Genomic DNA, 26,604 nt, shown 5'->3' on the forward strand with positions numbered 1-26,604 from the left:
AAAATTTTTTTAAGCTTGGGTAATTGAATCCTGATTCAAAATGGTATTTACCACTAGAATGTAATATGCTACCTACTGCTCAGTCTATTATCTATCATTATCTTTTGAACCCTATAATTGGACAAACAGGCAACTATTCATAATAATAAGTTTGTTCAAAATCATCCTTTTGCTGGAGTCTGGGGTGCACTCTGCAGTCATATTGAACTGAAGGCAAAACTGCTTACTTTATCCTTTCCATTGTTTGTTCTTCTTTGTTACCACAAAGCACAGCAACGCTGCACATCTGGACCGTCCGGAGCATCTTCCCAAAATTACAAAACAAAAACCTATAAGTTTTTTCCTGTATTCCATGAATGGGCAACATAAATCATATTTGCTACAAGATGGGCCACCATTGAATCGGAGCCATCCTGTGCCCAGAGTGTATGCACATAGCTATGCTTAACACAGAACTGGGGTATGCAAATTGCCTTTTGGAATTTCCATTAGATCTAACCACGTATTTATCCTATCACTGGTTTTATTTTTCAGTGATTCTTTAGTAGTTATATCCCTTCTATCACAGCTGTCCAAATATCAAGTTGTGCAGGGCTCCACCTCACATTGGGCTCCTTCTAAGAGATTTAAATGGAAAGGCAACACAAGCCATTATTGGTTTATTTTCAGTTTTCATTATCAATAAAACAAGAGATCAGCATTTTCATGCTGTGTGAAGCCTTCAGGGAAGTGCAATGTCGCTGTCATTATTTTTAGGCCAGACTGCCGCCTGCCCCGACTAATGCAGATCGGATGATGAATCCATCAAAATAGAGATAAAATGATGAAAGAAAGCATCAGAGTCGGAGAGTGGGCTTCTGCCCTGGTCTGCTGCATGGCTCCCTGACAATGTCCCTTTGAATTTAGTGGAGCCTGGATGGTAAAGACCACAGATCATGACAGAACATAAATTCGCCTCATAATGAGATTAGGAGGCAGGCAAAATAAATGTCCTGCTGTTAAATGAGAGCCAGGCTCTAATCTGGTGTTTTCCTTGGAAATGATCATTTCCTTTGCAACAGGGGAACCGTCGGCCCAACTAACTTAAATCTGACAGATTCTGTTTTGCCACGTGGTTATTTTTCATCTTCTTCTGTCTTTTGGTAGCAGTTTTGAGGAGGCGTGTAAATGAGTTGTGAGTCTTAAAGACTATTACCGAAGTGAGTTATAGACGACTATGTTCATGATCATCAGTTGTATTTCTCTGACTCCCCTTTTAAGAAAAGTTCTGTGCAACTCCCCTTCCCCCTTCTAAACAGGACCAGGCTGTGGAGGAGGTGTTGTGACCCCCAGGGTCCTCTCGCTCTACCCTTAAGGATCAAAGGCAGAATAGACTCACTATTGTATTTGGGGTATTTTTTTTTTTTAATCTTAACCGCAACTCTACTACTTAAAACCACTGGAAACAAGTATCACATACTAAAGAGCCTTAAAAAAATGCCCAGATCAGGTGAACCCACATGGTCTCTGAGTAGAACAAAGGCCTTGAGTATGCAGCTTGATTGCAAAGCACTTTTTTGGTTTTCAGCAGAAGGCAATCTCACCTGGAGTACAATACCCTCCTCTCATTAAAAATGCAAGATAGGATCTCCTCCTGGATCCTTTCTATAGAACCTAATGCAAGTTCATGGGCTGCACTGTCCTTAGCAGTGAGTGGCATTTAATCAAAGCCTTCTGTGAAATAATGTCAGAGTTTCCCGAGCCCTGTAAAGTCACCAAGAGAGTTAAGAGGTCCTTTAAAAAGGAATGGGAGATCGGAACTCTGAAATAGGACTATTTAAAGCTTCTGCATAGAAGAAGGCACAGACAATTTAATGTACACCTAGTTTCTCTACATTTTCTCAGGTCCGGGCTAGAGATTCCTTACTTCTCTGTGAAACTGCCCAACAGGAATAAGTCATTTGCTAGCATCCTGATATATGGTATTCTGACATATTGTTTTTTAGGCTGGAATAAACCCACAGAAATCTTTTGTGTTTACATATGCATTTTACAGTGTATGCAGTGGTTTACAAACACTAGTGCATCTAATGAAACAGTTTCCTTTCTGCGTCTGGTGTTTCCATCCAAAAACTTAAACTGCAAACCCAGCTACTATGAGGGAGAAAATATATTTGTGGCCCAATTTAACAAGCTTTTCTCTTTTACCTTCCTTACTTCTCAATGGTTTGAATTGTATCGCTACTTGTATATTTTCTATGCCTTGATTTGTAGATGTCTGAAAGTTTCAAGTCAATTCTGCTCCCTTGCTCTGTTAACTCCCCTCCTTGTCACATGAAACAGTCCAAGGGAAGACAGACTTTCTGTTAAGTAGGTGCTCCCATGTTCCCTGGTGCTCTCTTACAACTCACCTTGTCATTCCTTAATTCTTTCTTCCCTGCCCCACCAGATCTCTCCCCCACTCTCCACGGCACCCCTGGATTTGTAATTTAAATTGCAAACAGTAACTTTACCAAGTGTCCAGCATATCTGTCACATGTTAATGATTTTCTGATAGCAACCCATGCATTGAACTCTGAGTTCATGCTAAAGTTCCACGTCCAATACTTTCCCTGAAGGAATTCCCCAAATTATGTTTGCTTACCTCATATAAATGAACTTGTTCTTGGGTTACAGCAAAGATTAATAGCACGTTATTTTGCACCAGTTTATCAATGAGTTGTCCAATTGTTGGATATTCCTAAAATTGACATATAGATTTTAAATGTCATCTTAACACAAGAGTGTAAAATAAAGAAAGGAGTATTTCTTTCAAAGATATCATACTGAGTTTGGCATTTCAGTTTGGTTCTGAGTAAACAAATACACAATTAGCATCAGTCACTCAATTGGTTTAATAATTGTTTCCTAAATCTTGCAAATCGGATTAATTCCAGAGAGTCAGTGCCTGGCAATGTGGTATATTATGCTCAGTCACTTCTAAGGAGAGCACTTAGAATTTACTTAAAGAATTACAGCGTGTCGTATTTTCAAGGGTAGAGACACGGCTTCTAAGCGCTGCTTGCCAACAGGCTCAAGCTGTAGAGAATGTTAGAGCTGGGGGAGGAGCGGTAGACATGACGGACGTGACTGCGGTGACTCAGGTAGCTCGGACACTCCTACTGGAATTGGATGAGGCGGGAGGAAGGGACAGCCTGCTGAGAAATGACACACTAGGGTTCCTACGTCCATCTGATTTGAGACGTTCCTGCGCCAGTTTTGGATTCGGTTTTACTGACTTTTTGATGTCATTAATCAATTTTAGGGGATCCTGCGACATTTTTACAGGACAACTGAAAACACATTGTATTTCTTTTTCATTGACACATTCATGCCCAAGTGATACGAGCTCTTTAAAAAACCAGAAAGGCATAAATGATCAAATTTGAACACGGCCTCTACTTTCCAAGGTTAAAAAACGTGCAGCACACTTGGCTGTTGTACAAATCCAAACGTGGATAATGTACAAACAGGAAACTCAAATGAAAGAGTAGCCTGCAAACAGTGAGGCTAAGATGATGTTGATCATGAAGGCAACCAAAGCAGAGCAACACTGACAAGTAAGCCCTCTCGTACACTGATGTGTTGTGTTCACATATTCTCAGCACTCTGGGACTAATTCTGCCTGATATCTTCTTTAGGCACAAGATTCAAATTCCAGGAAAACTATAGTTTTGTCTAAAATACTCCGGTAAATGATCCAGCTGCGTATCTGGCTGTGTAAAATAGGCTTGCCATCTGATTTGGATTTTTATTAGTAGATATCCAGATAACATAAATCTTCCGGGGTCTGACATTTTCAGTGTCCCCTGCTTTTCAATAGCCCAAACACCAAAAATCCCTGACCTTCAAGCCTAAATTCCTCCATCGCTGGGCCTTCCTATCTCCACATTCTCACACTTTCTACTGATGTGCATGTTTTGCAAGGATCACACTGTGAAGCCCTTCATAGATGGGCAAATGTGGTTTTCTATTTGGCCTAAATCAGTTGGTTTAATTTCCACAGTTATATTGTAAGTTCCTCAAGGCCAGGGACCGTGTCCTATTATTTTGTGGCCCTTGGAGCCTGACTCAGCACTGAGTACATAGGAAGTGTTCAAAGGACCCAGGGAACTATGCTGTAGGCAGACATGGAAATAATCCACAACTTCTGTGCATTTGCACCAACTCACTGAGCAAAAGTAAATTGAACTTTTATTAGATGGGAAGGTCATACCAAGCAACAAGTAGTGCTTGCTTCTAAGATCCTGCTTTTTCAGAGATGTCTATTAATGGGGCATTTGAATAATTGCAAGAAAAAGTAATAAAAAAGAGATCCATGCCTCACAGTTTCTTGGCCCTCAAAGGCTAAAACACAAAAATGTGGCTACTCTCATGGATATTATAATGTGGAAAGGCAACTTACATCATAAAAGAATATATAAGTTTGAGGACTACTATGGGTCAATAGGGGGAAACACTCACGTTGAAATTTAGAAATTTAAGTCAAGGAATGGTAGCAGGTAATTTATGAATCATTTGGTTTTTTTTAAACTAATATATATTATATATATTATAAATAATATATATAATATATATTATCTCATTGAATTCTTTTTTTCAGGAATAGTTTTTCCAATCTGATATTAGAATTCTAGGTTCTTTCCCCCCCCCCCTCCCTTATATATATTTCTATAGCACTGTCATTTTAAGAAGTCACTTGAATTCTCTGTACCGTATTTTCCCAAGTGTTAAGTAGGGATAATGTGATCTTCCCAGGTTGCTGCTTCATAATTCAATTTTATTTCATACATAGTCAACACCCATTTTGTTCCAGGCACTGTGCTGTCAGGAAATAGAGATAATACACCAGTCCTGGCCCCGAGGAACACATATTAAAGACTGACAAATATGAGCAAACACATTTGTGCATGGAGATGGGTAAGGAGACATCTACGTATTAAGAGTGAGGGGAAGGATGATCATTTCGGGGCCAGCAGAGGGCAAAGAGCACTCTCTGGGAGCAGTCATAATTAAGTTGGGTTTTAAAAGATAATTAAGAGTCTCTCAGCAACCTACGAGGGAAGAGCATTCCAGACAGAGGGAAGAACATGTCCTTGAGAGCCTCATGGTCCAAACAAGGAAAGCAGTTAGATACATAGGGTTCTGGTGAGGATCAGATACGATCATACATGTCAAAGAGCTCTGAAAATTTTACCTTGTTTTACAAAAGTCAAGAGCTTTTTTTTCTTTGAATGTTACCAGCATTTTTTAAATCACAAAAATAAGCCAAACGTGAATAAGCACCAGCCAAGCAATACTTGACTAGTTGTTCCCCATGGAACATTATGGTGCACAAAAGCATGGCATTATTTAGGGGGCATGACTCTGGGACCATCATTCACTGAAATTCCTAGGTGATTGTTATTTTGGCCTAAGACCCCCTTTCTGGGGCTGTCGTTGAGAGCAGACCCAGACTTCTCACATATCCCCACCATCCACCTGTGCCCCTGTCGGAAGCTCTAAGGGCAATTTGTTAATCTCAAATCAGAAAATGTATGGTTTTCACCAAATGTGGGTTATTCTGCTGGGTACTGCAGCAATTGTTGCTTCATTTGCCTACTTGAAGCCCTGAAAACAGTGAAGAATGCAGGTTACACACCAAAACAGTTGACATGGAGTATTCATTTTTGTTGTCCAAGTGACAGAGCCCATCGTTAGGAATGACGATGCCTGCCAGTTTGCTGTCCATTCCAAAATGAGAATCAGCATCACTCACAAAGACCAGGAGATGGAGGGAGTCATTCCGCCAGCCAATTTTTTCCTACAGTGAGAAAGAAATATTTGGGTTGTACGGGATAGAGGCAGGCATTTATTGAGAGTGGATCAATTATGATTGGACACATTAAGATCATAAAAACTATAATCCTAATCCATCTATTTGGCCCTTTTCATCTCTTGTGAGTTGATACTATTAATGAATTAAAAATATGAAACTCTATGGCATTTGATTTTTCTTGGATAACACTTTTAGATGATTTATGCTTCAGAAAAAACCGTTCCACTATAATCACTATCCAGTTGATCTTGACTTTTACATAGTTAATTATTTTTACTGTCCAGCTTTCAATTTACCAGAAAAATGAGGAGAGGGAATGAGGGAGGTCATAGATCATTCCAAACCCAAGTCTAAGCAAAACTAGTAAGAATGCAATACACAGTGGACTTAAAGTATGCCTGTTTTATTAAAATGTCACCCAACGTTTAGGCACATTTTCTTTTTCTACTGATACCATCCAAAAATTATAAATGTAACACAAATAAAAGAATTTTTTTTCAAAATCAATCCCCAGCATACGGCTTTTTAAGATGATCTGTTGTCTGTTTCTTAGCAGAGCTCCCCACTTTAATTGATATTATTCCAGGAACTAGCGGGACAAAAGCCCATACTGGCAGCGCCATCCCACCTGGCCCCTTTTCCCTTTTTCCCTTAATACCTTGGCTCCTCCACCTTCCAGAACCTTCAGCCCTGTCTGTTTCTTGGTATTTTCCAGGAAGACCTGTCATCTGGACAGGGGAATCATTCCCTTGGATACCTGTCTGATTGTCAAGGAGGGGCAATGCCCCTGCATTGTTGTAGGGACAGTGTAGCTTCTGGTACTTATTTTGTTGGCTCAAAACAATAGATATCTAATCTTATGTAGAACTTTATACTGATTAGGGCATTTTTATTTTTCATTAATTTCTGCCTGTGATTTTTATTTTTACCATGGTTTATTCAAGAACAAATCTGATCTTGATCTTTGAAAATTGATCATACCTAACTATTGTTTTAACCAATTTTTCCCAACACTATTATAATTTTATTAGATTAGTTGAATATCAGGCATAAAAAAGTGTCCATTTCAACATTAATAAATTACAAATTTTTGGAAATTTTTTTGTTTTAAGAAACATAGAAATATGGCAGTTAAGGGAAAGATGGCTAAGCTTTTCAGAATAGATTTGCTAATAAGAGATGCAATTTAGGTTACCCCTCAGCATACCTTACACACAGCAGCTTGCATAATTGCATCAAATCCACCTTCTGGTGTATCAATATTAGCAGAAATTTTCTGATTCTTCACAATTTCATTGAATCTTTCAGCATCATTTGTTAATGGCAGAATGTGCTTGAATCCAAATGTAGGTAAGCAGAAGTATGGAATACTACTGCAAAAGTAAGATGTGAAAATGTTCTTGATGAAATATGATACAGCACACAATTAATGGATCTAGCAGCCTAGCAACTTCATCTTATATCAAGATGAATTTTCCTCAAGTACCTGACTCTGTAACTTGATTATGAATTTCCCCGTTAAGGTTGTTCATGATCTCCCACTTACCCCTTCCAAACTGACCCTATTAGCTCGCACTTAGAGCTTACTGTGTATTCTACTCTGATTCAAGCTCAGATAACAGATAATCAGGTCAGACTCCCCACTCCTCTGTGTGTGTGTGTGTGTGTGTGTGTGTGTGTGTGTGTGTGTGTAATCACTACCTTCCAGTGCTTCTCAACCAAAATCTACCATTAAGCTTGCGTGATGACAACAATTCCTTTGTATTCTGCTAGCTTAAGCTATTATCAAGTATGAGTCACCCTATAGCAAGACTGAGAGATACCTGTCTTCTTTCTTCTCTGCTCCTTCCTGTACTCCAAACCCTACCTGCCAAGGGCCCAAAAGTCAGCGCAGGACTCTTGGTTCTCTAGCTTGATTCTGTTATGACTGAACAGACTGTTGCATACCTGGCTAGGAATAAGACTACCACTTAAAATAGTTGACACATGGGAGAAATGCCATGTTAAGAGGAGATCTGCCCCAAAGATATTGCAGTTGAACAGAAAAAGTTGATCATGAACTCAGCCACATCTTATTCTAAAAACCAGTTAGTAAGACCTTGGACAAGTTACTCAACCCTTATGAGATTTGGGTTTTCATTTGTAAAATGGAGATAATAGTATACAGCAGAGGCTTTCAAAGGATGGTCCTTGAACCAGCAGCATGAGCATCACATGGGAACTTGTTATAAATGCAAAATCTGGGATCCTATTCCAGACCTACTGAGTGAGATATGTGAGGAGTGGGCTCAGTGATGCATTCATATCTTCCTGACGCATTCTGATGTTTGAAAAACACTTGTGTAGAAGTATGGAAACAAAAGAGAGTAGTCCACAGTGAGGTTGTGCTATGCTACCTGGGGAGAGCTGGTTGATTCTTGTGAGAATAGTTTTTTGGTTCAGTAGCCAAAACTTTGTGTGTCACTGGCACACAAAGAACTGGAGCATCCTTCAGGGTCAGGGTCCTGTTCACCAAGTTCATCTGCCTGAGTCAGTCTTCGTTATTCACAGAATCCATATCTGCGAATTCACCTACTTACTAAAATTTATTTGTAACCCCCAAATCAATGCTTTTAGTACATTCTGAGTCATTTATATACACACACAGAAGGGAAAAAAAATTTGAGTCACCTGATTCACATGTTCCCAGCTGAGGTCAAACAAGGCTCTGTGTTCTTACTTCACCTCTCATACTGTAAACAAGTGTCCTTTTTGTCATCTATTTGGGTTCCTTTTCCTTTTTTTTTCATTTGTGTGCTTTTTGTTGATGATTTTGCTGTTTAGAATGGTCCTGCAGAGTAGTGCTGAAGTGTTGTGTAGTGTTCCTAAGTGCAAGAAGACTGTGATGTGCCTTATAGAGAAAATATGTGTGTTAGATAAGTTTGTTCTGGCATGAGTTATAGTGTTGTTGGTTGTGAGTGCAAAGCTAATGAATCAACAATATATATTAAATAAGGTGTCTTTAAACAGAAAGACACAGAAAATAAAGTTATGTATTGATCAGTTGGAAAAAAAAAAAATAAAAGTCCAGAAGCTTGCATGAGCCTAATCCTGTATTTTTTCTAGGAGCAATGATTTAGCATTAGCTAAGTAAGTATTTGAGGATACTTTATAGAGCAAGACCCCCATGAGTAATGAGAATCAACTATACAAATCAGAATGATTGTGGATGCACTCACACTGAGAGATGGGGCTCTGCTGGGACCAAAATGCTAGTATCTGCAAAGGTAGCATTTTTTTTTTCCCTGTCAGTAGACTTTAATGGAAAGCAGATCATAATCCAATATGTCCTCATGCTTTAGAACAAGGGGAATTGGATGACCCCAGCAGTCTGAGATGTCCTGAGACAGCCATCTCCAGAATGGATGCTCTTGGTCATATCTGGCTCCTCCCTCACCTGTGGTTGGCTTCCTCAGCTAACAAAGTTTAGGACATTCTGATAGTCAACGGGACTAGAAACTCTGGAAGGGCCTTGGTTAAGGCTCTTGGATGCATGTGGCCCATACTTGCCTCTGGAACCGCTCTTTCTTCACATGCCCTAACCTCCCATGAGCAAACCTACAGGCCTGTTCATTCTTTCAGCTCTGTCGAGATACCTGGTCTGGTGGGCCCAGGAAGCCAGCCTACAGTTTACAGGGAACTTTCTGATTTTCTTTCTGACTCATTATATTTCACTTTAATTCTCAGAAGGCAATTGTTTTCTCTTATTTTCAATATCTTGCATCAGCTTTCATTGAAGCTCTGAAGTGCTGACCACAGATAGTATCTACTTAGTAAGATTGTTGTAAGGGTTGAATGAGCTAAACTATGCAAAGAACACAGCACAATGAGCTTTTCGGTTAAGTGCTTGCTAAACCTTAATGTCATTTTTTTTACCTAAATCACTTTTACACAAAGTCTAGCACAGACTTGACAACAGATCACAGATTTGGCCAATGGCATCTCAAGAATTGTATGTTTTTTACTGATCAAATATTAATACAGGTTCACTGAAGAAAATTTGAGTTAATATAAAGGTATAAAGAAGAAAATAAAAACATAAATGTTAAGTTATGAGATATATCACAGTTTATTTGATAATCTATTAATAAAATTTTATTTCATAAATCTTTCCATAATTAGATAATGTTGTGATCCTTTCGCATACACCTTTGCAGGCTATGCTGTATCTCTGCTGAGAATTGACTCCAGAGAAATTGCTGGGTTACTTTTCAATCCATACTAGCAAATGTCTTTCCAAAAAGTTTGTATCAGTTACATCGTTATAAACAAAACAAAACAAAGCAAAACAAAACAAGAATATACCAGTTGATTAGTTAAAAGTGGCATCTTAATTTAAGGTTTAATTTCTATTTTATTGCTACTAAGACTGAGCACTTGTTCATATTTATGGACAGTTTGTATTTCTTCTTTTGCCAATTGCCAGCTTACATCCTTTGCTCATTTTCTTATTGGGGTATTTTTTTATTTTCTAACTAAATTTTAAGAACCATTTCCCTTAAAAATATTAACCTTTTGCCTTTGTGGTTTGTATTTTAATTTTGTGTATGCTGTTTTTGGATATATACCTTAAAACCTTATGTAGTCAGGTTTGTTTTCAACCTTCAAATATGAGATGTATTTGAAAGAGTTATATGAGGAAGATGTTTAATTTTTTTTTTCAAATCGTTACCTATGAAATGACAATAATTTATCATTTGTTCTAATTGCTCCAATAGCATTTAACGTAGTTGTGTGCTGGAAGAAAATGCATTTGATTTAGAATAAAAAGACTGAGAGGTGATCTATCGTTGGGCAAGTTACTTCACACTGCTGGGCCTCAGTATCTTCATCTGTAAAATGAGACTGGTGTACCTACTTGACGAAGTTCTTGTGGAGGTTGCACGAGATAAAAAGTATGCAACTATGTGAGGTGCACCACTGTCCCTATGAACTAAGTATTCTTGAAAATTGTTAGTTTAACCTTTTATTTGGGGCTGCTTGCTCACACTGTACAAAAGTGACGTTTGAACATCTTCTGAAACCAAAGAAACTAGCATTCCTATCTTTTTGTAAGAAATGTACATCTTGGTTGGTAAGAATTGCTAGGCAGATCTTACTAGAATGCATGCTTTTGGAAAATGGAATGATATTCAGTAAACACACATGTGTGCTGGGAGACCGAGGTAGCTAAAGCAAAGCAGAATGTCAGGCTTGGGTCATGCCAGGAAATTTTGATTAGAGACTCCCCCTGTTTTGGTCAGAGTCTTTCCTCTAACGAATGCTCATATTGGGCTGTTATTTTCTTGGCATAGCAATTGAAGGAAGTAGGTACTCATTACCAAATAATTTTATTTTGAGTCCCTAGATAACAATAGATTTTCATTTAAAACGAAGAATAAGGGCACCTGGCCGGCTAGGTTGGTTAAGCATCTGACTTAATTTTGGCTCAGGTCGTTATCTCACAGTTGGTGAGATCAAGTCCTGCATCCGTCTCTGTGCTGACAGCAGCAAGCCTGCTTGAGATTCTCTCTCTCCCTCTCTCTCTCTGCTCTCCCCCCCTGCCCCCCGCTTGTGCTCTCTCTCTTTCAAAATAAATAAATTAAAAAAATAAACTGCAGAATTATTGTGAAACACAATATACAAAAATACTGTCTACATTTTTTGTTAGACTTTTAAATAAATGTACACAAACTAAGATTACAATGATACATACCAAATAGCTAACACCATCGTTTTGAGTGGAATTAGAAATAATTTCCATTTTCCTCTTTTTGTCTGTATTCTCACATGGGCTAGTTATTGCCTTTGCAATAAGAAACTGTTCTGTACACTCATATGTGTTTGTGTGTGTGTACATGTAAGAAATCTAAGCATTTCATGGTTCTACTTCCTCTTTTGCAAAACTATAATGAATACCTCATTGTTGGCATCATATTAAAAAACCCACAAAACAAAACATAGCACATGTGGAATGATGTTAAAAAAGAAATCTCTCAATATGTTTGATAGAGGGAGAAAATTTGACCTTTGTGCTATTAAATATTTTAAAATGCGTATTACAACCTATCTACAGATATGAAAATGGGGAAAATACATTTTTGTTAGTGTATCTTAAACAATAGCATAAGGAAAACTTCTTTAAAAACTGTAAGCCACTTGAGCATTCTTTACATGGTGTAATAAAATTTTTTAGTGACCCTATATCCAAGGAAGATAAAGAAAGAAACTACTCCTAAAAGCATTAGAGATTAGATTAAACAGGTTTTAAAAGTGTGGTGCACAGACCCACATAGGTCCCTGAGACATTTTCAGAGAGGCCATCGGGTCGAACTATTTTCTGATAATAATAAAAGATGTTATTGTCTTTTTCACTGTGTTGACATTTGCACTGATGCTGCAAAAGCAGTGGTGAGTAAAACAGCTGGTGCTGGAGATCAAGGCAACGGCTCAAACCTGGCTAGTAGTGGTTCTTATGATTTTTACTGGCAAGCATTTATCATCATAATAAAGTTGCTAGTTTTACTTGGTTATCTTTGATAAAGCAGTAAAAGTTATTCATTTTATTAAGTCTACACCCTCGAATACGTGTTTTTAAAAAAAATATATTTCTGGGGCACCTGCCTGGCTCAGTTTGTAGAGCATGAGACTCTTGATCTCGGGGTCATCAGTTTGAGTCCCACGTTAGGTATGGAGCCTACTTAAAAAATAAAAATATAATAAATAATAAATAAAGTGTTTCTGTGTAACCACATGGGAAATATGCATACAACATTTCTGCGGCACACGGAAGCACGATGTTCACAGTGACAAAAAACTTCTGCAGTTGTTTGAACTCAACTGGCCCTTTTTTTATAGAAGATTTTTACCTGAAAGAATGTGTGCGAGCCAAACTATTATTCCAACTTGGGTATGTGGCAGATATGTTCTTAAACATGAGGAAAACCTGTCCTTCAAGGAAAACAGCTGTCAGTATTTGTTGCCAATGATAAAATTTGAGGTAACTAGAAAATTAGAATTCTGGAAAATTTTAATCTGCTACCCATGAGATTAATAGCTTCTCAGGACTTGCACACTTCTCTGATGAGATTTGTGGTGATATTAACAAATGTGACTTTTTTCAATACTGTGTTAGGAAACTTGGAAGATCTACATAATTCACTGAAAAAATATTTTCCAAATTACCGAAGTATATTACAAAATCACATACATGGGTAAAACAGCCATTCAAAGTGCAAGACAGAACAATGGCTTTATGCAAAGTTCGTTGATATTGTTTCAGACTCCACTTGAAACTAACTTTTACCTCTTGTCCAGTTTGAATGTGGTATCAAAGAAGAATGTCCACAGACATTGTAAAAAGCTATTAAATGCTTCTCTCTTTTCCGACTATAAATCTATGCGAGATTTGACCTTTTTCATGGAATTCAACCAAAACAAAATATTGCAACAGATTAAATGCTGAAGAAGACATGAGAATCCAGTTGTTTTCTATCAAACCAGATATTTTAAGAGGTTTGTAAAAATGTAAAACGGTGCCACTCTTCTTGCTGATTTTTGTCTTGTTATGAAAAATATAAATTTTTTTTATAAAGATGTGATTTTATAATAATGTACGGCATGTTTCTTATTGGAATTATGAAATGAATCAATAAATAATCATTTAAAAAATTTCTCAGTTTTATTTTCTAAGATGCTGAATTTTGATAGATACAACCCACATAACTAAAGCTTTATGGGGTCTTAATTTTTGAAAATGTAAGAAAGTCCTGAGGTCTAAAATTGTGAGGACTCTACTTAAAAATAACTAGAAATACTAAGTATGGATGAGAGAAAGAAAATTAATACTTGTTTTGAATGTTTGTTATATTCTGACCTCATTCAATTGTCATGATTACCCTAGGACATGAAAATTATTATCCTCATTTATATGGGAAGAGACCTACTAAAAGAGAGTAAGTTGTTTGTCCAAGGTTAGGATTTAAACCCAGGTCTGAAGAACTCCTTACTCTTTCCTCTTATTGCCATCCTACCAAAGAACATTTTATTCCATAATTATGAGGTTTGGATTGATCAAAGGATTGACTATTATGTTTGGTATTTGAGTTCTTGGTGAGTATATGTCTGGGGGTGATATCTGGACAGAGAAACTGGGAGAATTAGGGATGTGAAAGGCAAGGAAAAAATATAATACTGCAGGAAATAACTCATTATTTATAATTTTAACTAATGGCAAATTTTGCAAACAAGAATAAAAGAAACACCTTTGGAAAATATTGACTTTTCAAGAGATCAAATGGATGATTCTCCTTTGGGACTCCATTCACCACAGCTTGTGCAATGCTCTGCTCTCCCCCTAACTTCACTCTATTGATGTTGGTAGTAACTACCACTTACGGAGAACTTCAAGGTCAAGGCCAGTACCAAATGCTTCATTACCTCACCCAGTCTTTACAACCACTCTGTGTGATCAGTATGGTTAATCCAAACTGAAGCTTTAAGGGTGAAAATGTTCACTTAAGTTGATGTTACAAGTGAGTAGACAAATCTGAACCTAATGCAGGGCTGATGGCAAAGCCCATGCTTTTAATGACCATGCTAATACCGTGTGCCTGCTCCTCAAAGAATTTCAGCTTTTTGAGGACTGAGTGTAAGTCTTTTTCTTCCAGATATCTCCATGCCTGGCACAAGGCTTGTTATGTAGTTGGAGCAGAGTAAATTTTTGTTGAATGAATTAATGAATAAATGGAATGCATGAATGAAATGCAGTCAGAGCTATAAAAAGCCAAACTGCTTCCTTTTTTCTAGGAACCTGATTAAGGACAGGGTCTTATTGTTAGATGATGGGCTGCCAACTTAGCTGAGCCATTGGTTTGTTAATTTTAATTGTTTTCTCTGGTAACAGTCCTTACTCATTGGTTCCCATGGTCATTATTGTACTTGATGTTACTACCTCTTATCTGGCCTGTGACAGAAAGAATGATTTTGACTAAGCCCCTGGGGCAGAGGTTGGACTTTGTAATCCTAGATGAAACTGCACTACTAGACTTTCTACCAAAGCTTAACATACCAGAGATCTAAATAAATACAAATTAAAAATAAATAAATAAATACACATTTTAAACAAACACAACATTCTCTATTAAATATATATATATATATATATATATATATATATATATATATATATGATATATATGAGGGCCAGAGCATCAGAAATGCTTTGGGAGGCTGTTAGAACCAAGTTCACTTCCCTTCACAAGTGAATCAAACAATTGATAATAGTAATCATACCTTACTATTTAATATGCAGCATAAATCTATTCTCTAGAAAGCTCTTTGTTGAGTCTTGCCAGAACTGCTATTCTTCTCTACTACCAGAAATCTGGCTTCATTTGGGGTAGCAATACACTTCCTTTGCAACTAGCCATGGCTATGTAACAAGTCCTGGCCAATGAGATGAAAGTATAAGGAATTGGGGAAAATTTGTGGCAAAACTCCTTAAGTCAAGGAAATAAAATTCATCATCCATTTATGATTTTTTAAAAATTTACCAAATAAGGAATAGAAAAGAACTTTCTTGATCTGATAAAGGAATAAAAACAAAACAAAACAAAACAAAAAACAGTAGCTGATAACATAACCAATAGTGAAACATTGAAGATTCCCTCCTAAGATCACAAGCAAGTTAAGTAACATCATTCTCCACTTCTATTTAAAATCGTATTAATGACCCTAAGCAGTACAACAAGGCAAGAAAAAGAAAGAAGAGGCATAAGTATTGGAAGAGGAAGAGGTTGTTATAAATGACACGATCATGTACATAACAAATTCTAAGAAATCTATAAAAAACTAGACTGGAACCAATGAGAAAAATTTATCAAGGCTGCAGAATGCAATGTGAATATGCAAAATAATTCCATTTCTATATGTTATCAACAAACAGGTAGAAAATACCTTTAGCAACAGAATTAAAAAAAAAACAAACAACCCTAGGAATAAATCAAAAGACGGATGTATAGGATATCTACCCTGAAAATGACAAACCATTGCTGAAAGAAAGTAAACAAGACCTAAATGAATGAAAATATATGTCATATGCAATGATTGGAACATTCAGTATTTTTAAGATGTCCATTCTCCTTAAATTGACTTATCATTTCAATGCAATTCCAATCAAAATCTCAGCATATTTTCTGAAGAAATCTACAATGTGATTCTAAAATTTCTGTGGAAATGCAAAGGATCTAGAATAGCAAAACAAAAGAGGAACAAAGTTGGAGAATTTACGCTCCTGATTTTAAGACTGTTTATAAAGTTGTAGTAATAAAGACTGTAAGGCATTGGTGGTTACATGGGTGTATTCAATGGATCAGGGGAACAGAATGGAGTGTACAGAATTACATTCATACATATATAGTCAATTACTTATTAACAAAGATATAAAGGTAATTCAATGGGGAAAGGAAAGTCTTGCTTAACAAATAGTGCTGGAGCAATTGGGTATTTGCATGAAAACAAAAGATGAACCGAAGCCTTTTCCTCATTCTAAATACAAAAACCAATTTGAGGTCATAGACCTAAATGCAAAAGCTTCAACCGTAAAGTTTCTAGAAGAAAAATAGGAAGAATATTTGGGATATTTGCTAAGGTAAAGATTTTTTTTAGGACAAAAAAACACACTAGCCACAAATTTAAAAATTGAAAAATGGAACTCCCACAAAATTAGAAACTTTTGCTTGACCAAAGGCATTGCTAGAAAAATAAAAATACAACCCACAAACAGGGAAGAAATATTTGTGAAACATATATTTGACAAAGAACTTATATCCATATATTTGACAAAGAACTTTTATCCAGGATATACAAGGAAATTATATAACATAATATTATTGAAAAGAATCTAATTTTTAAAAATGGGCAAAAAACTTGAAAAAATACTTCACAAAAGATATGAGAATGGAAGGAAAACCATGAAAAGATGCTCAACATCATTTGTTATTAGGGGAATGCAAATCAAAACTACAATAATATACATAGCTATCAGAATGGCTAACACTGGAAAGACTGACAGTACTAAGTGTTATCAAGGATTTGGAATGATTGGAACACACTGCTGATGGAAATGCAAAATGGCAAATCTACTTTGGAAAACAATCTCATAGTTTATTTAAAAATTAAAACTACACTTATCATACAATTTAGTAACTCCAATTCTAGGTATCTATCCAAGAGGAATAAAAACATACATACACACAAAGATTTAGTGGCAAGCAATCATGGCAGCATTTTTCATGATAGGCAAAAAATGGGAAACAATCCAAATATCCATCAATGAAAGAATGAATAAACAAAGTGTAGTAAATCCATACAACGGACTATTACTTAAAACCGAAAGGAACAAGCTACTGATCAACATAAAATCATGGATGAGTCTCAGAAACATTATATTGAATAAAAGAAGCCAGAAACAAAAGGTGTATACTATATTATTTCATTTATATGAAATCCAGGAATAGGCAAAACCAATCTAAATTATGGAAATCAGAAAGCAGTTACCTCTAGGCGAATAGAACCGACTATAATGTGGCACAAAGAAACTTTCTGAGGTGATGGAAATGTTCTACATCATGTTTTATGTGGTAATTACATTGGTATATTCAATTGTCAAAACTCATCAAACTGAACATTTCTGATGTATGGCATCTTGGTGCGTGTCAATGATACTCGAAATAAAAGGTGGGGAGAAAGGCAGTGCCTTTTATTGATCTGCCCCTCTTTTCCTCTTTCTTTACTGCCTGGAATGAAGAAGTAATGAGTTGCATCCCTGAAAACTCCTTGGGCCTTGAAGATAAAATCCAAGAGTCAATGATGGGAGAGCAAAAAGCAGATAAGGCCCAGATCCCTGATGTGTGGACCTGCCATACCAGCCTTGAATTGCCTTTTTCTAGACTCCCTTCATGTGAAAAAGAAAACAAAAAACAAAAACCTTCCCTTTTTAAGCTACTATCTCTGGTGCTTGCAACCAAACACAATTCCTAACAGCTACAATCAGTGATGAGTTCCTTTCATGGTCAAATTATCTTTGTCTATGTCAGATTCTAGTTGGGAACCACACTGAAAAGTTTTTAAATGAGATTATAAAGGTGCTTGTCTTTTAGAGATTGATGCCTTGGGTGTATAAAAGTATTAAAAGTCAATATACTTTTGGAAAGCCGTTGCATATATACTGGATTCATAATAGTAAGGGGCTTGGTTTTAGACCAACCCAGATTTTGGTACAGATCACTGATTAGTCATGTGGCCTTGGGAAAATTACTAACCTCTCAGAGCCTCTGTTACTTCCTCTGAGTAGAAGGATGATAAAACCTGCTTTGAACTGCTGTTATTATGAAGATTGAATGAGATCATGTGTGTGCAACCTGTAGCACAGTGTCTGGCACACAGCAAATGGTAGCTCTTTTTAATAGAAGGATGTTGAATCATTTGATTTTGAACATGTCATTGACTGTACACGTATGCCATCACAAAGCCACTTTCCCTTGACCATCACCTGGATAACACATGGTTTTAATAGCTGACAGTAGCAGGTTACAATAGAGTCCATAATGCTTATTTTCCTACTGAATTGGGTAGCAGAGAAGGCTGGAAATAATAAGAGAAAGCCAAGCGATAAGAGAAATCCACATTTCCCAAAGTATGTCAGAGGGAACTGTATAAATTGTTATTTTGGCAGAAATCATGGTCATGGAGAAAAATACTCTGAGAAAGTATGGGTTACTGTCAAACAGCCTCAGAAAGAGGCGGCCTTTGGGAATAGAAGGTCTCTGAGAGATTGTAGATAGACACAGGCCATTGAAACCTATAGTGAAAGAGTCACTTCCCCTGTCTGCAGAACACAAAGCCAAATTTGCCACTCCTGAAAAAAGATTCTATACAGGAAGACAGATGTGAGGGTGCTGAAAGAACCCAAGGCCAGAACCAGGTATTAAGATGAGGTCACCTTGGTTCCAAAATGCCTGGACAACTGAGAGAGCTGCCAAGATCCAACCTGGCAGGAGGGAAATGCCAGGGAGTTAGCAAGCTCCTGGCAAATGCCACTCAGAGCAGGGCCATCTTTACAGAAAATCAGTGTTCAAAGATGCCAGAGAATCATTTACTTACCTGCAAGGGTTGGCGATTTCTTCTGGTGTTGTTTTCATAAAAGGGGAGACGGGTTTTTCCACAAAAGAGCCGAAGCCCAGTCTAAAGTTGCTGGTTAATTTAGACATCTCCTTGGAAAGCAGGGAGCCCAATTCTTTGATTGTGTTGAGGTCATCATCCATGGAGGCTGAGAGGTCCATGAGGTAATACAAGTCCACTGGGTAGTCCTCTGTCTGGCGGACTTGCACTTGCAGGGTCTGTTCACTACCTGCAAAGCCCATGGAAGAAAAGAAAATCCTTAAAAATACATTGAGACTGGGGCACCTGGGTGGCTCAGTCGGTTAGGCGTCCAACCTCAGCTGGGGTCATGATCTCACAGTCCGTGAGTTCAAGCCCCACATCAGGGTCTGTGCTGATAGCTCAGAGCCTGGAGCCTGCTTTGGATTCTATGTACCCACCCACCCCCCCCCCCCCCGTGTACTCTCCCTCCAACAGTCGTGCTCTGTCTCACTCTGTCTCTCAAAAATAAATAAATGTTTAGATGAAAAATACATTGAGACTTACTTGTGAATAGCCATTTACTGGGCCAACTGGCTACTTCATACCAATAAGAACTTGCTGAAGATACTGAGGATTTCATAAACTACCTGGTCAAGTTTACAAGTGAATGAGCCCATGAAAAATCTTTCAGCAGTGAGTTTAGAGCTACTAAAGGAGGTAAAAGTTAGGATATTTTATATCTCCTTGGGAGAACTAGCGTCCATTTAGATGGAAGATAAGCTGAATTTTTTGTATGTGGTTTTAGCCAGGGAGAAGAAAATAAAGAGGTGTTTAAAGCTACATTACAGTTCTTGAAGAAATGTGAGGTAGGCCCTAACAACATTTGAGCAATTCAAATGCTTACTATTAGATAAGCTTATTTTAGTGATGCATTTGGAGTGTGAGTGACCAATGTGAATGAAGAAGAGTATTAGGCCAGAGATTCTCTATTTCCTTAAGAATGGGAACTCTGACTCATAATAATCATGATATGTAACATGGTACCAGATCTATTAGCTTAACAATGGTATTACCATATGTGACGGTAGATTTATTTACATGAGCCAATGCTCGTGTAAATCACAACATACCTGGTCTCAATTTAAGAGTCAAGCTTTGAGGTGCAATCTGAACAATGTCAGAACTATTTTTCTGTCTGCCTACACTGAGAGGCTTATTTGTAAGTATTTCTATTTGGGAGACAGGGTTTTCGATGAAGGTTAGTTGACATCCTTTAGCTAAAAGAGTTGCTGGGGTATCACACCTTTCTCCAATTCCAGATGGATGGGTAAAATTCTAAAACAATAAAAAAAAAACAATAAAGAGAAAAATAAGACAAATCTCCATTTCTTTATAAGACAAAATTTTTTTTTGCTTGTTTTGCTAGTTAGGCAGCTTGCCATACTCAGTATATCATATCCCCATGTGCCTGATGTTAATTGTAGGCCTAAAATTAAGTTATAGCAGAATAACCAGAGAATTCTGCCAGTGAAATTCTGAGTAAAATTGGATTCTCCTTTTAATTATACCAGTTGAATTCCCCTACCAGTTGTTTATTTGTTTGTGTTGCTATTTTGTTCTTAATGCTCACTTCTTTAAAGCTCTGTGCCATGACCACCAGATCCTTGAAACAGTTGGTTGATAAAGTTAATATCATTCCATGAAAATATCTGCTTGGATTGACCTGTAGGCTCCTGGACTGTCTTAGCTCTCCGTGTGTCTGTTATCAAATCTGACGACAAAGAAAGCCTTTCCTGTGGGTTCCGAAAGGGCAAAGATTGTGACATCTCCCCATCTAGCTCTCTGTTCTGGCTTAACTTGTGGATACATTCATTACCCCTCTATTGAGGCCTTACTTCACTAAAGTTGACCTGTTGGGGACTGTAAACTCAGTGTCTGAAAGTATTCCAGTTCAAGGTCTTTTGGAACTTTTCTCCAAGATTTGGAAGTGGAGAAGGGAAGCAAAGAGAATATGGTGTAAAAGACTACTTTTTTGTGTAGGTAGGACTCAGGAGTTTCCCAGGCCCCTTCTGATCCACTTGGTAACAGGAGGCAGTGAGATGATGTTTCCAGGCTAGAAACAACCTTGCAACATTGACCCAGATGGAGTTGAGAGATAATTACCTGTCTTACCCCACAGCACAGCTGCTCTAGAGCTACTGAAGTTCTAGGCAACGTCAAATTTGAGGCTCATGGACTGTCATGCTTGGAAAGAAGCAAACCAAAGCTCATAGGGTTTTCCTCATCTCTTAGAATTCTAAGCCACTCTAGCTATTTCACCAACTAGAAAGGTTACATTTCTTCTGAAATTGATTTTTTAGAATTCATTATTTGTCAGTGAGGCCTGGTACATATTTGAGGCCCTAGACTAAAGCATAGCAAACGCTGTAACTTCCCATGCTATATCCAAGACTAACAGTGGCTTGACAAGGCCTCAGAACGCTTCTCAACACAATATCGCTGCTACCACCTGTAACCACAGTGTTGGCCAAAGTGTCAGAGGTGGTGTTAACCATAGAACCTATTTTTTTTTCCAATCTACTCTAAACAGAAGCCTCGTGTACTGTTTGCTTCAGTTGTCTCAACTGATGTAACTACTTCTCCTGTTAGAGTGTGTTCAGAATACTCTGCCTTTGAAAATTGACAATAATGTGACTAACAAGTGTCATGCACAAATAAAGCTATTCAGGAGTGACTTAAGAAGCCCCCTCTAATGAGTGCTAAAATAATACATTTAAATAAAAATCTACAGGTAGGCGTATTGTTAGACTGATTTGTCGTTGTGGGTCTCTGGCATGAAATTAACACCATCTTCCTCAGAGAGTCAACATAAAAAAATGTGGGTTTTCCTCTTTGTATATTCTCAAAACTGCTTTTGATATATGAGTTTACAAAAAGCATAACTCCCTCACATGTGTATGTATGTCCCATCAGTCAGAACAGTAGTGGGGGAGTGAGCTGGGTTTGTGCTCTGTGTCTGTGAGGCTTTCCTCCATGGTATACACTCAACTTGCAATTTGAGATTTAGTAATTATAGCCTACTCCTGAGCCAGGCACTCAGGTTTGTTCCCCTTTGAGCATACTACTCAGTTCTTGCTGAACTTGGCGTTTGTATGCTTTGATTTGTGTTCAGATTCTTTTTGTGAGATTCAGTAGAGAATTGTTTTAAATCCAGGAAGAGTTAAGACAGCTCAGGAATCATTTACAGATGGCTCTAAGGTGTCACAGGAGGCAGTGACTTAGGATTCCTTGTTACATGTGCCCCCACCCCCTTATACTACTTTTACACAGTTTTCCGTTTGATCAGATAAGGAATGTCTGTTTCGGGCTTTGTCATCAGTGTGGTACAGAGTCACCAAACTCATGAAAGCTTAATTTTTAAAAGAACTGGATACTGTCTGAATACTAAAATTTGCCCCAAACCTGGAAGACATCTCTTAGAACCCGGCAGTGGCTCCGAATGGATCCTTAGACAGAGTGCAACTATGCTATTGAAGTTAAATGTATGTTTAACTTTAGAAAATATCCTCTCCGTGATCTCTGATTACTCAGAGCCTTGGCATTTGACATGTAACCGGTTAGAAGCGACTTTAAAATAAGAGGAGGGATCAGGTTAATAAAAGATCTCGAGTTAGGTATTTTTCACAATGATTTGACATTCACTACTTCTGCAAATTGTTTCTGAGACTAATCACGTGAATGACACTGTGATCTACTAATGCTTACATTTTTCTTTCCTGGTTTGTTTCGCTCCTATACCCCACAGAAAGCAGAAAACTATCAGAATAATCATCGATGGAATCCACAGGAAGTATAACTGCAGTTTTTATAAACACGATGAGGTAATTTGTTTTACCTCCTGAGAACACCAGGCACACTGAGGTCCAATGAGTAAGCAGTCTTCACAGGTTTCTGCACCTCCCATAGCACAGCCACCTGTGTTTAAACCCAGCAAGACACAAGGGATTCAGCACACTTTCGGTCACTCCACTTACGAGAAAGAAGTATGGCTCTTAAAATACATGAATGAAACAACATCAAAGTCAATTTTAGTCTTCAAAGATCAGTCCTTGAAATTTTGGCAGCTCGTTAAAAAGTTCATATTTTACATCCGTCACATTGAGAACACTTATGTCTTTTTAGCCAAAATGATCATTCTTTTTTTCTTGAAATATAAAACTATCTCAGCTTTCACAAACTTAGAATCATTCAATTTATTAGCCTCATTCACTATCATCCACTTTAATTTTTAGAAATTATTTGCAACCATTAAAAAATGCTTCTCTCTTAAATGTGTTATTTTTTTATTCTTAAAATAAGGTCTTCTTTTTCAAGATTATTACTCTTAAGCGGAAGACCTTGTACAATAGAATAGCTAGAAAAGTTACCAAGATGGTTGTCACGAAGGTATTAAGGAGCCCTATTGTGTAGAAAAGCTGTTTAATTCTCCTCATTAAGATGCCCACGCAACCTTTGTATTTATTTACCTGAAGCCTAGAGCATTTGCTGTGGGAACAGCCCTGCCTCCGCCTGTAATTTGCTAGTGTTCCTTCAATGGCAACGAGCAAACGAACAGATCAAATAAAAAATGACTTCAGATCTAGTTTCTGAACCAAATGACAGGTTTGTCAAGCATACCGCGAAAGCAATATATCGGAGAGCTTAGGTCTTACCTTGTACGTGATCGTTCCTTCCTAGAAATAGAAAGAACAGGCAAAGCAGTTCAATCCCCATTCGTTTCAGTTCTCGCTGTGCAGACAGATTAAAAAATGAATTACCTTCAACATTACAAGACCAAAGCTGAACATCGTTAAAGTCTTTCTTTTCTTGAGGTGTAAAATTTTAAATACTACTTACGCTGCTTTGAAAAGAAACTTGAGATGTAAATTTAAAAGTTTTCATTAAGACTGAAATGAAAACAGGCTACCTGGACAGGTAAAGAAGGAAAGCTGTGTTTAAAAGCAACTTCAACATGATTTACTTCCTTGTTCTCCTTATAAGGAAGGCAGGTGTACGTACAATCACCAAGAAGGTGGGGAAATTCATTCAGTAGAAATTTTTGTATAAATTCTCTTAGTCTCTCTGCACCCTAGAGAAAGTTAATATCTTTAGTGAAATAGTAATCAATGAAATGTCAAAAGAGCAATGGAACTAGAATCTAAAGTTTTTCCTAAAATAGTTTTAATTTAATGGCAACAGTAAAGGTGATACATAAAATACAAGGCTATAACTTCTATGTAAGAAGGGTTTTAAAAATAAGCTAAAGGCAGATACCTGAGATTTTTGTATTCCATTGTTAAATCCTTTGCAGAAAATTGAAATGAACTCTGAAAAATAAAATTCATTTTACAGTCAAACTAGAAGGCAGACTAGGGAAAGCAAAACACTGCTCCTTTGTTTTTCATATTGGATGAGAGATATTTTTTCATGAGTATAGAATTCTTTTTTTTAAGTTTATTTTTTTGAAAGAGAGAGGGCACAAGTAGGGGATTGGCAGAGAGAGAAGAGAGAGAGGGAATCCCAAGCAGGCTCCATGCTGTCAGCACAGGGCCTGACGTGGGGCTCAAACACAAACTGTGAGATCATGACCTGAGCTGGTATCAACAGCCAGACACTTAAACAACTGAACCACCCAGGAGCCCCCTCAGCATAGAATTCTCAATTAAAAAGTGTTATTGGAAATAAATATAATATATGAAAATGAAATTAGACCCAGAGTAGATAATTTCACAACAACGGCAATGGACACAGAAATGGTGGTGCCTAGGATTCAGCATCCCTTTGGATAGGGACCAACGGCTCTTCTTTCTGTCCCAGCCTCTAACTCGCCACTTAGCCCATAGCAGGTATTTACTTGTTAAAAGAAACAGTGACCAATTTAAAATATATACAATCTATGGCTAAATTCATGTGGTTGATTGCCTATTTTCCCAATGTATTCAGGAGAGTGTTTGGGGATTTGTAAAAACTGAAAACCGGTAAGAATCAAATATTCGTTTTGTTACTCTCTAAACTCTCTGACCTTGGACAGGCTTCTTTGTGGCTGGGCCTATGTCCTGGGAGATTATCCTTTAAAGGTGTATTTCTAGACAAGCATGCGAATTCTGTGGAGAGAGGAAAAGCTAATTATAGACTGCTCAGCTTCTTCTTGGAAGGCTGTGTTCAATTTTGAACTCCATCATACACAAGAACATGAAAGAACATGGCAAGAATCCTGTAGAGAGAAACTAGAATTATTAAAAAGCTGAAAGATATACCTTTTGGGAGAAAAATACAGTTGTACAAAATCAGTCGATTTATAAAAGCTTGAAGAAATATTTGAGGCACAAAATATCTGTGTCTTTGATATTGTCTCCGTATTTGTACTTAGTATTAGCAGTCATTCATTCATTCATTCATTCCTTCAGCAAATATTTATTGAACATCTACTCTGTGCCAGATATTGTTCTAGAAGCAGAGGATATGTCAGTGAACAAAAGCAAGTTCTTGACTCATGAAGCATATAGTCTAAGCTGCTTCTTAAAATGAGGCAATAATGAAGTTGAATAAAAATGACAAAGCTGGGTAAAAGGAAAGAGGGGTAGAGAGGGTATGTTATTTTATTTAGGATAATCAGGGAAGAGTTTTCTGCTCAGCTGACATCTGACAGAGCCCTAACTGACTTCGGCAACCAAATGCAAACGCCTTGAGACAGCCTCGTGCTCAGCATTGTCAAAGACAGTGAGAACAAAAACGGACAAGAAGCGTAGGAAATGAGGTCAGATTTAGAGGCAGAGGCCAGAGTGCATGTAGTCTCGACCTTGAACTTTATTCTAAATGTGTTTGCAAGGTCATTGGAAGGTCGAAAGCAGAATAATATTATTTGATTTGCATTTAAAAAGAATTACTCTGGCTGCCATGGAGGTCATAATGTATGGGGGAAGATTAGAAGGCAAGAGGCTGATTAGAAATTTATGGCAATTGTTGAGGACAGAGACAAAATGATTGAAACTAGGGTGTTGATGATATAGGAGGACAGTGGTAGGCGGATACAGCTTATAATTTGAAAACAGAATAAGGCTTATGGAATATTGGTGTGCATATGGAAGAGAGATTTTTGGCCTGAGCAACTGAATATATAATACTCTTTCCTAAGAAGGGTTACCCTGGGTAAAGATCAGGTTTCACATGATGGAGGATGGAACTAAAAAATACGTTATGCTTGAGACCTCTAGAAGATAACCAAGTGAAGACGCCACATAGGTAGCTTGGTATCTGAGTCTGGGAGTGGGAGTGGTTTTGAAGTGTGAACTGTAAACTTGAGACCATCAACATGGATTTAAGCTGAATTAGATCCCAAGCAAGGGAAGGTAGATAAGGAAGAGCTCTGAGAACTAAACCCTGGGGCCTGCAAATAGCTAGGGGTCTGGAGCAGAAGGATCCAGTAAAGGAAGCTGCTATCTAAAAAACACTCCTCACTCCTCTAGCTAAACAGGAACTTCTTTCCTGGAAGACCATTCTCCAAGTATCTCCCACATTTGTGTATATCTTGCAAGCAGAGGCACTGACTGCTTTTGTTCTGGATTATC

At 37.6% G+C, this 26,604-nt stretch overlaps 1 protein-coding gene across 8 annotated transcripts in view; it reads right to left on the reverse strand.

The window, feature by feature from the left end:
- ITGB6 (integrin subunit beta 6) overlaps positions 1 to 26,604 on the reverse strand; it is a 132,391-nt gene that overhangs the window by 53,249 nt on the left and 52,538 nt on the right. Inside the window, exons 2-11 of one of the 8 annotated variants that reach the window (XM_053215148.1) lie at positions 25,059 to 25,140; positions 24,311 to 24,363; positions 23,894 to 24,125; positions 23,710 to 23,785; positions 22,893 to 22,972; positions 20,128 to 20,332; positions 19,019 to 19,265; positions 7,044 to 7,206; positions 5,660 to 5,821; positions 2,624 to 2,719 (exon numbers count right to left, since the gene is read on the reverse strand). In XM_053215148.1, coding sequence (XP_053071123.1) covers positions 2,624 to 2,719; positions 5,660 to 5,821; positions 7,044 to 7,206; positions 19,019 to 19,265; positions 20,128 to 20,332; positions 22,893 to 22,972; positions 23,710 to 23,785; positions 23,894 to 23,938 — 1,074 coding nt within the window. In that variant the 5' untranslated portion in view covers positions 23,939 to 24,125; positions 24,311 to 24,363; positions 25,059 to 25,140. Of the gene's footprint in view, positions 1 to 2,623; positions 2,720 to 5,659; positions 5,822 to 7,043; positions 7,210 to 19,018; positions 19,266 to 20,127; positions 20,333 to 22,892; positions 22,973 to 23,709; positions 23,786 to 23,893; positions 24,126 to 24,310; positions 24,364 to 25,058; positions 25,141 to 26,604 lie in introns of those variants that run through there. The other 7 variants (XM_015082872.3, XM_015082888.3, XM_015082877.3 and 4 more) reach the window with 7 other exon arrangements.

Source organism: Acinonyx jubatus, chromosome C1, assembly GCF_027475565.1.
Source record: "Acinonyx jubatus isolate Ajub_Pintada_27869175 chromosome C1, VMU_Ajub_asm_v1.0, whole genome shotgun sequence".
Lineage (NCBI taxonomy): Eukaryota > Metazoa > Chordata > Mammalia > Carnivora > Felidae > Acinonyx > Acinonyx jubatus.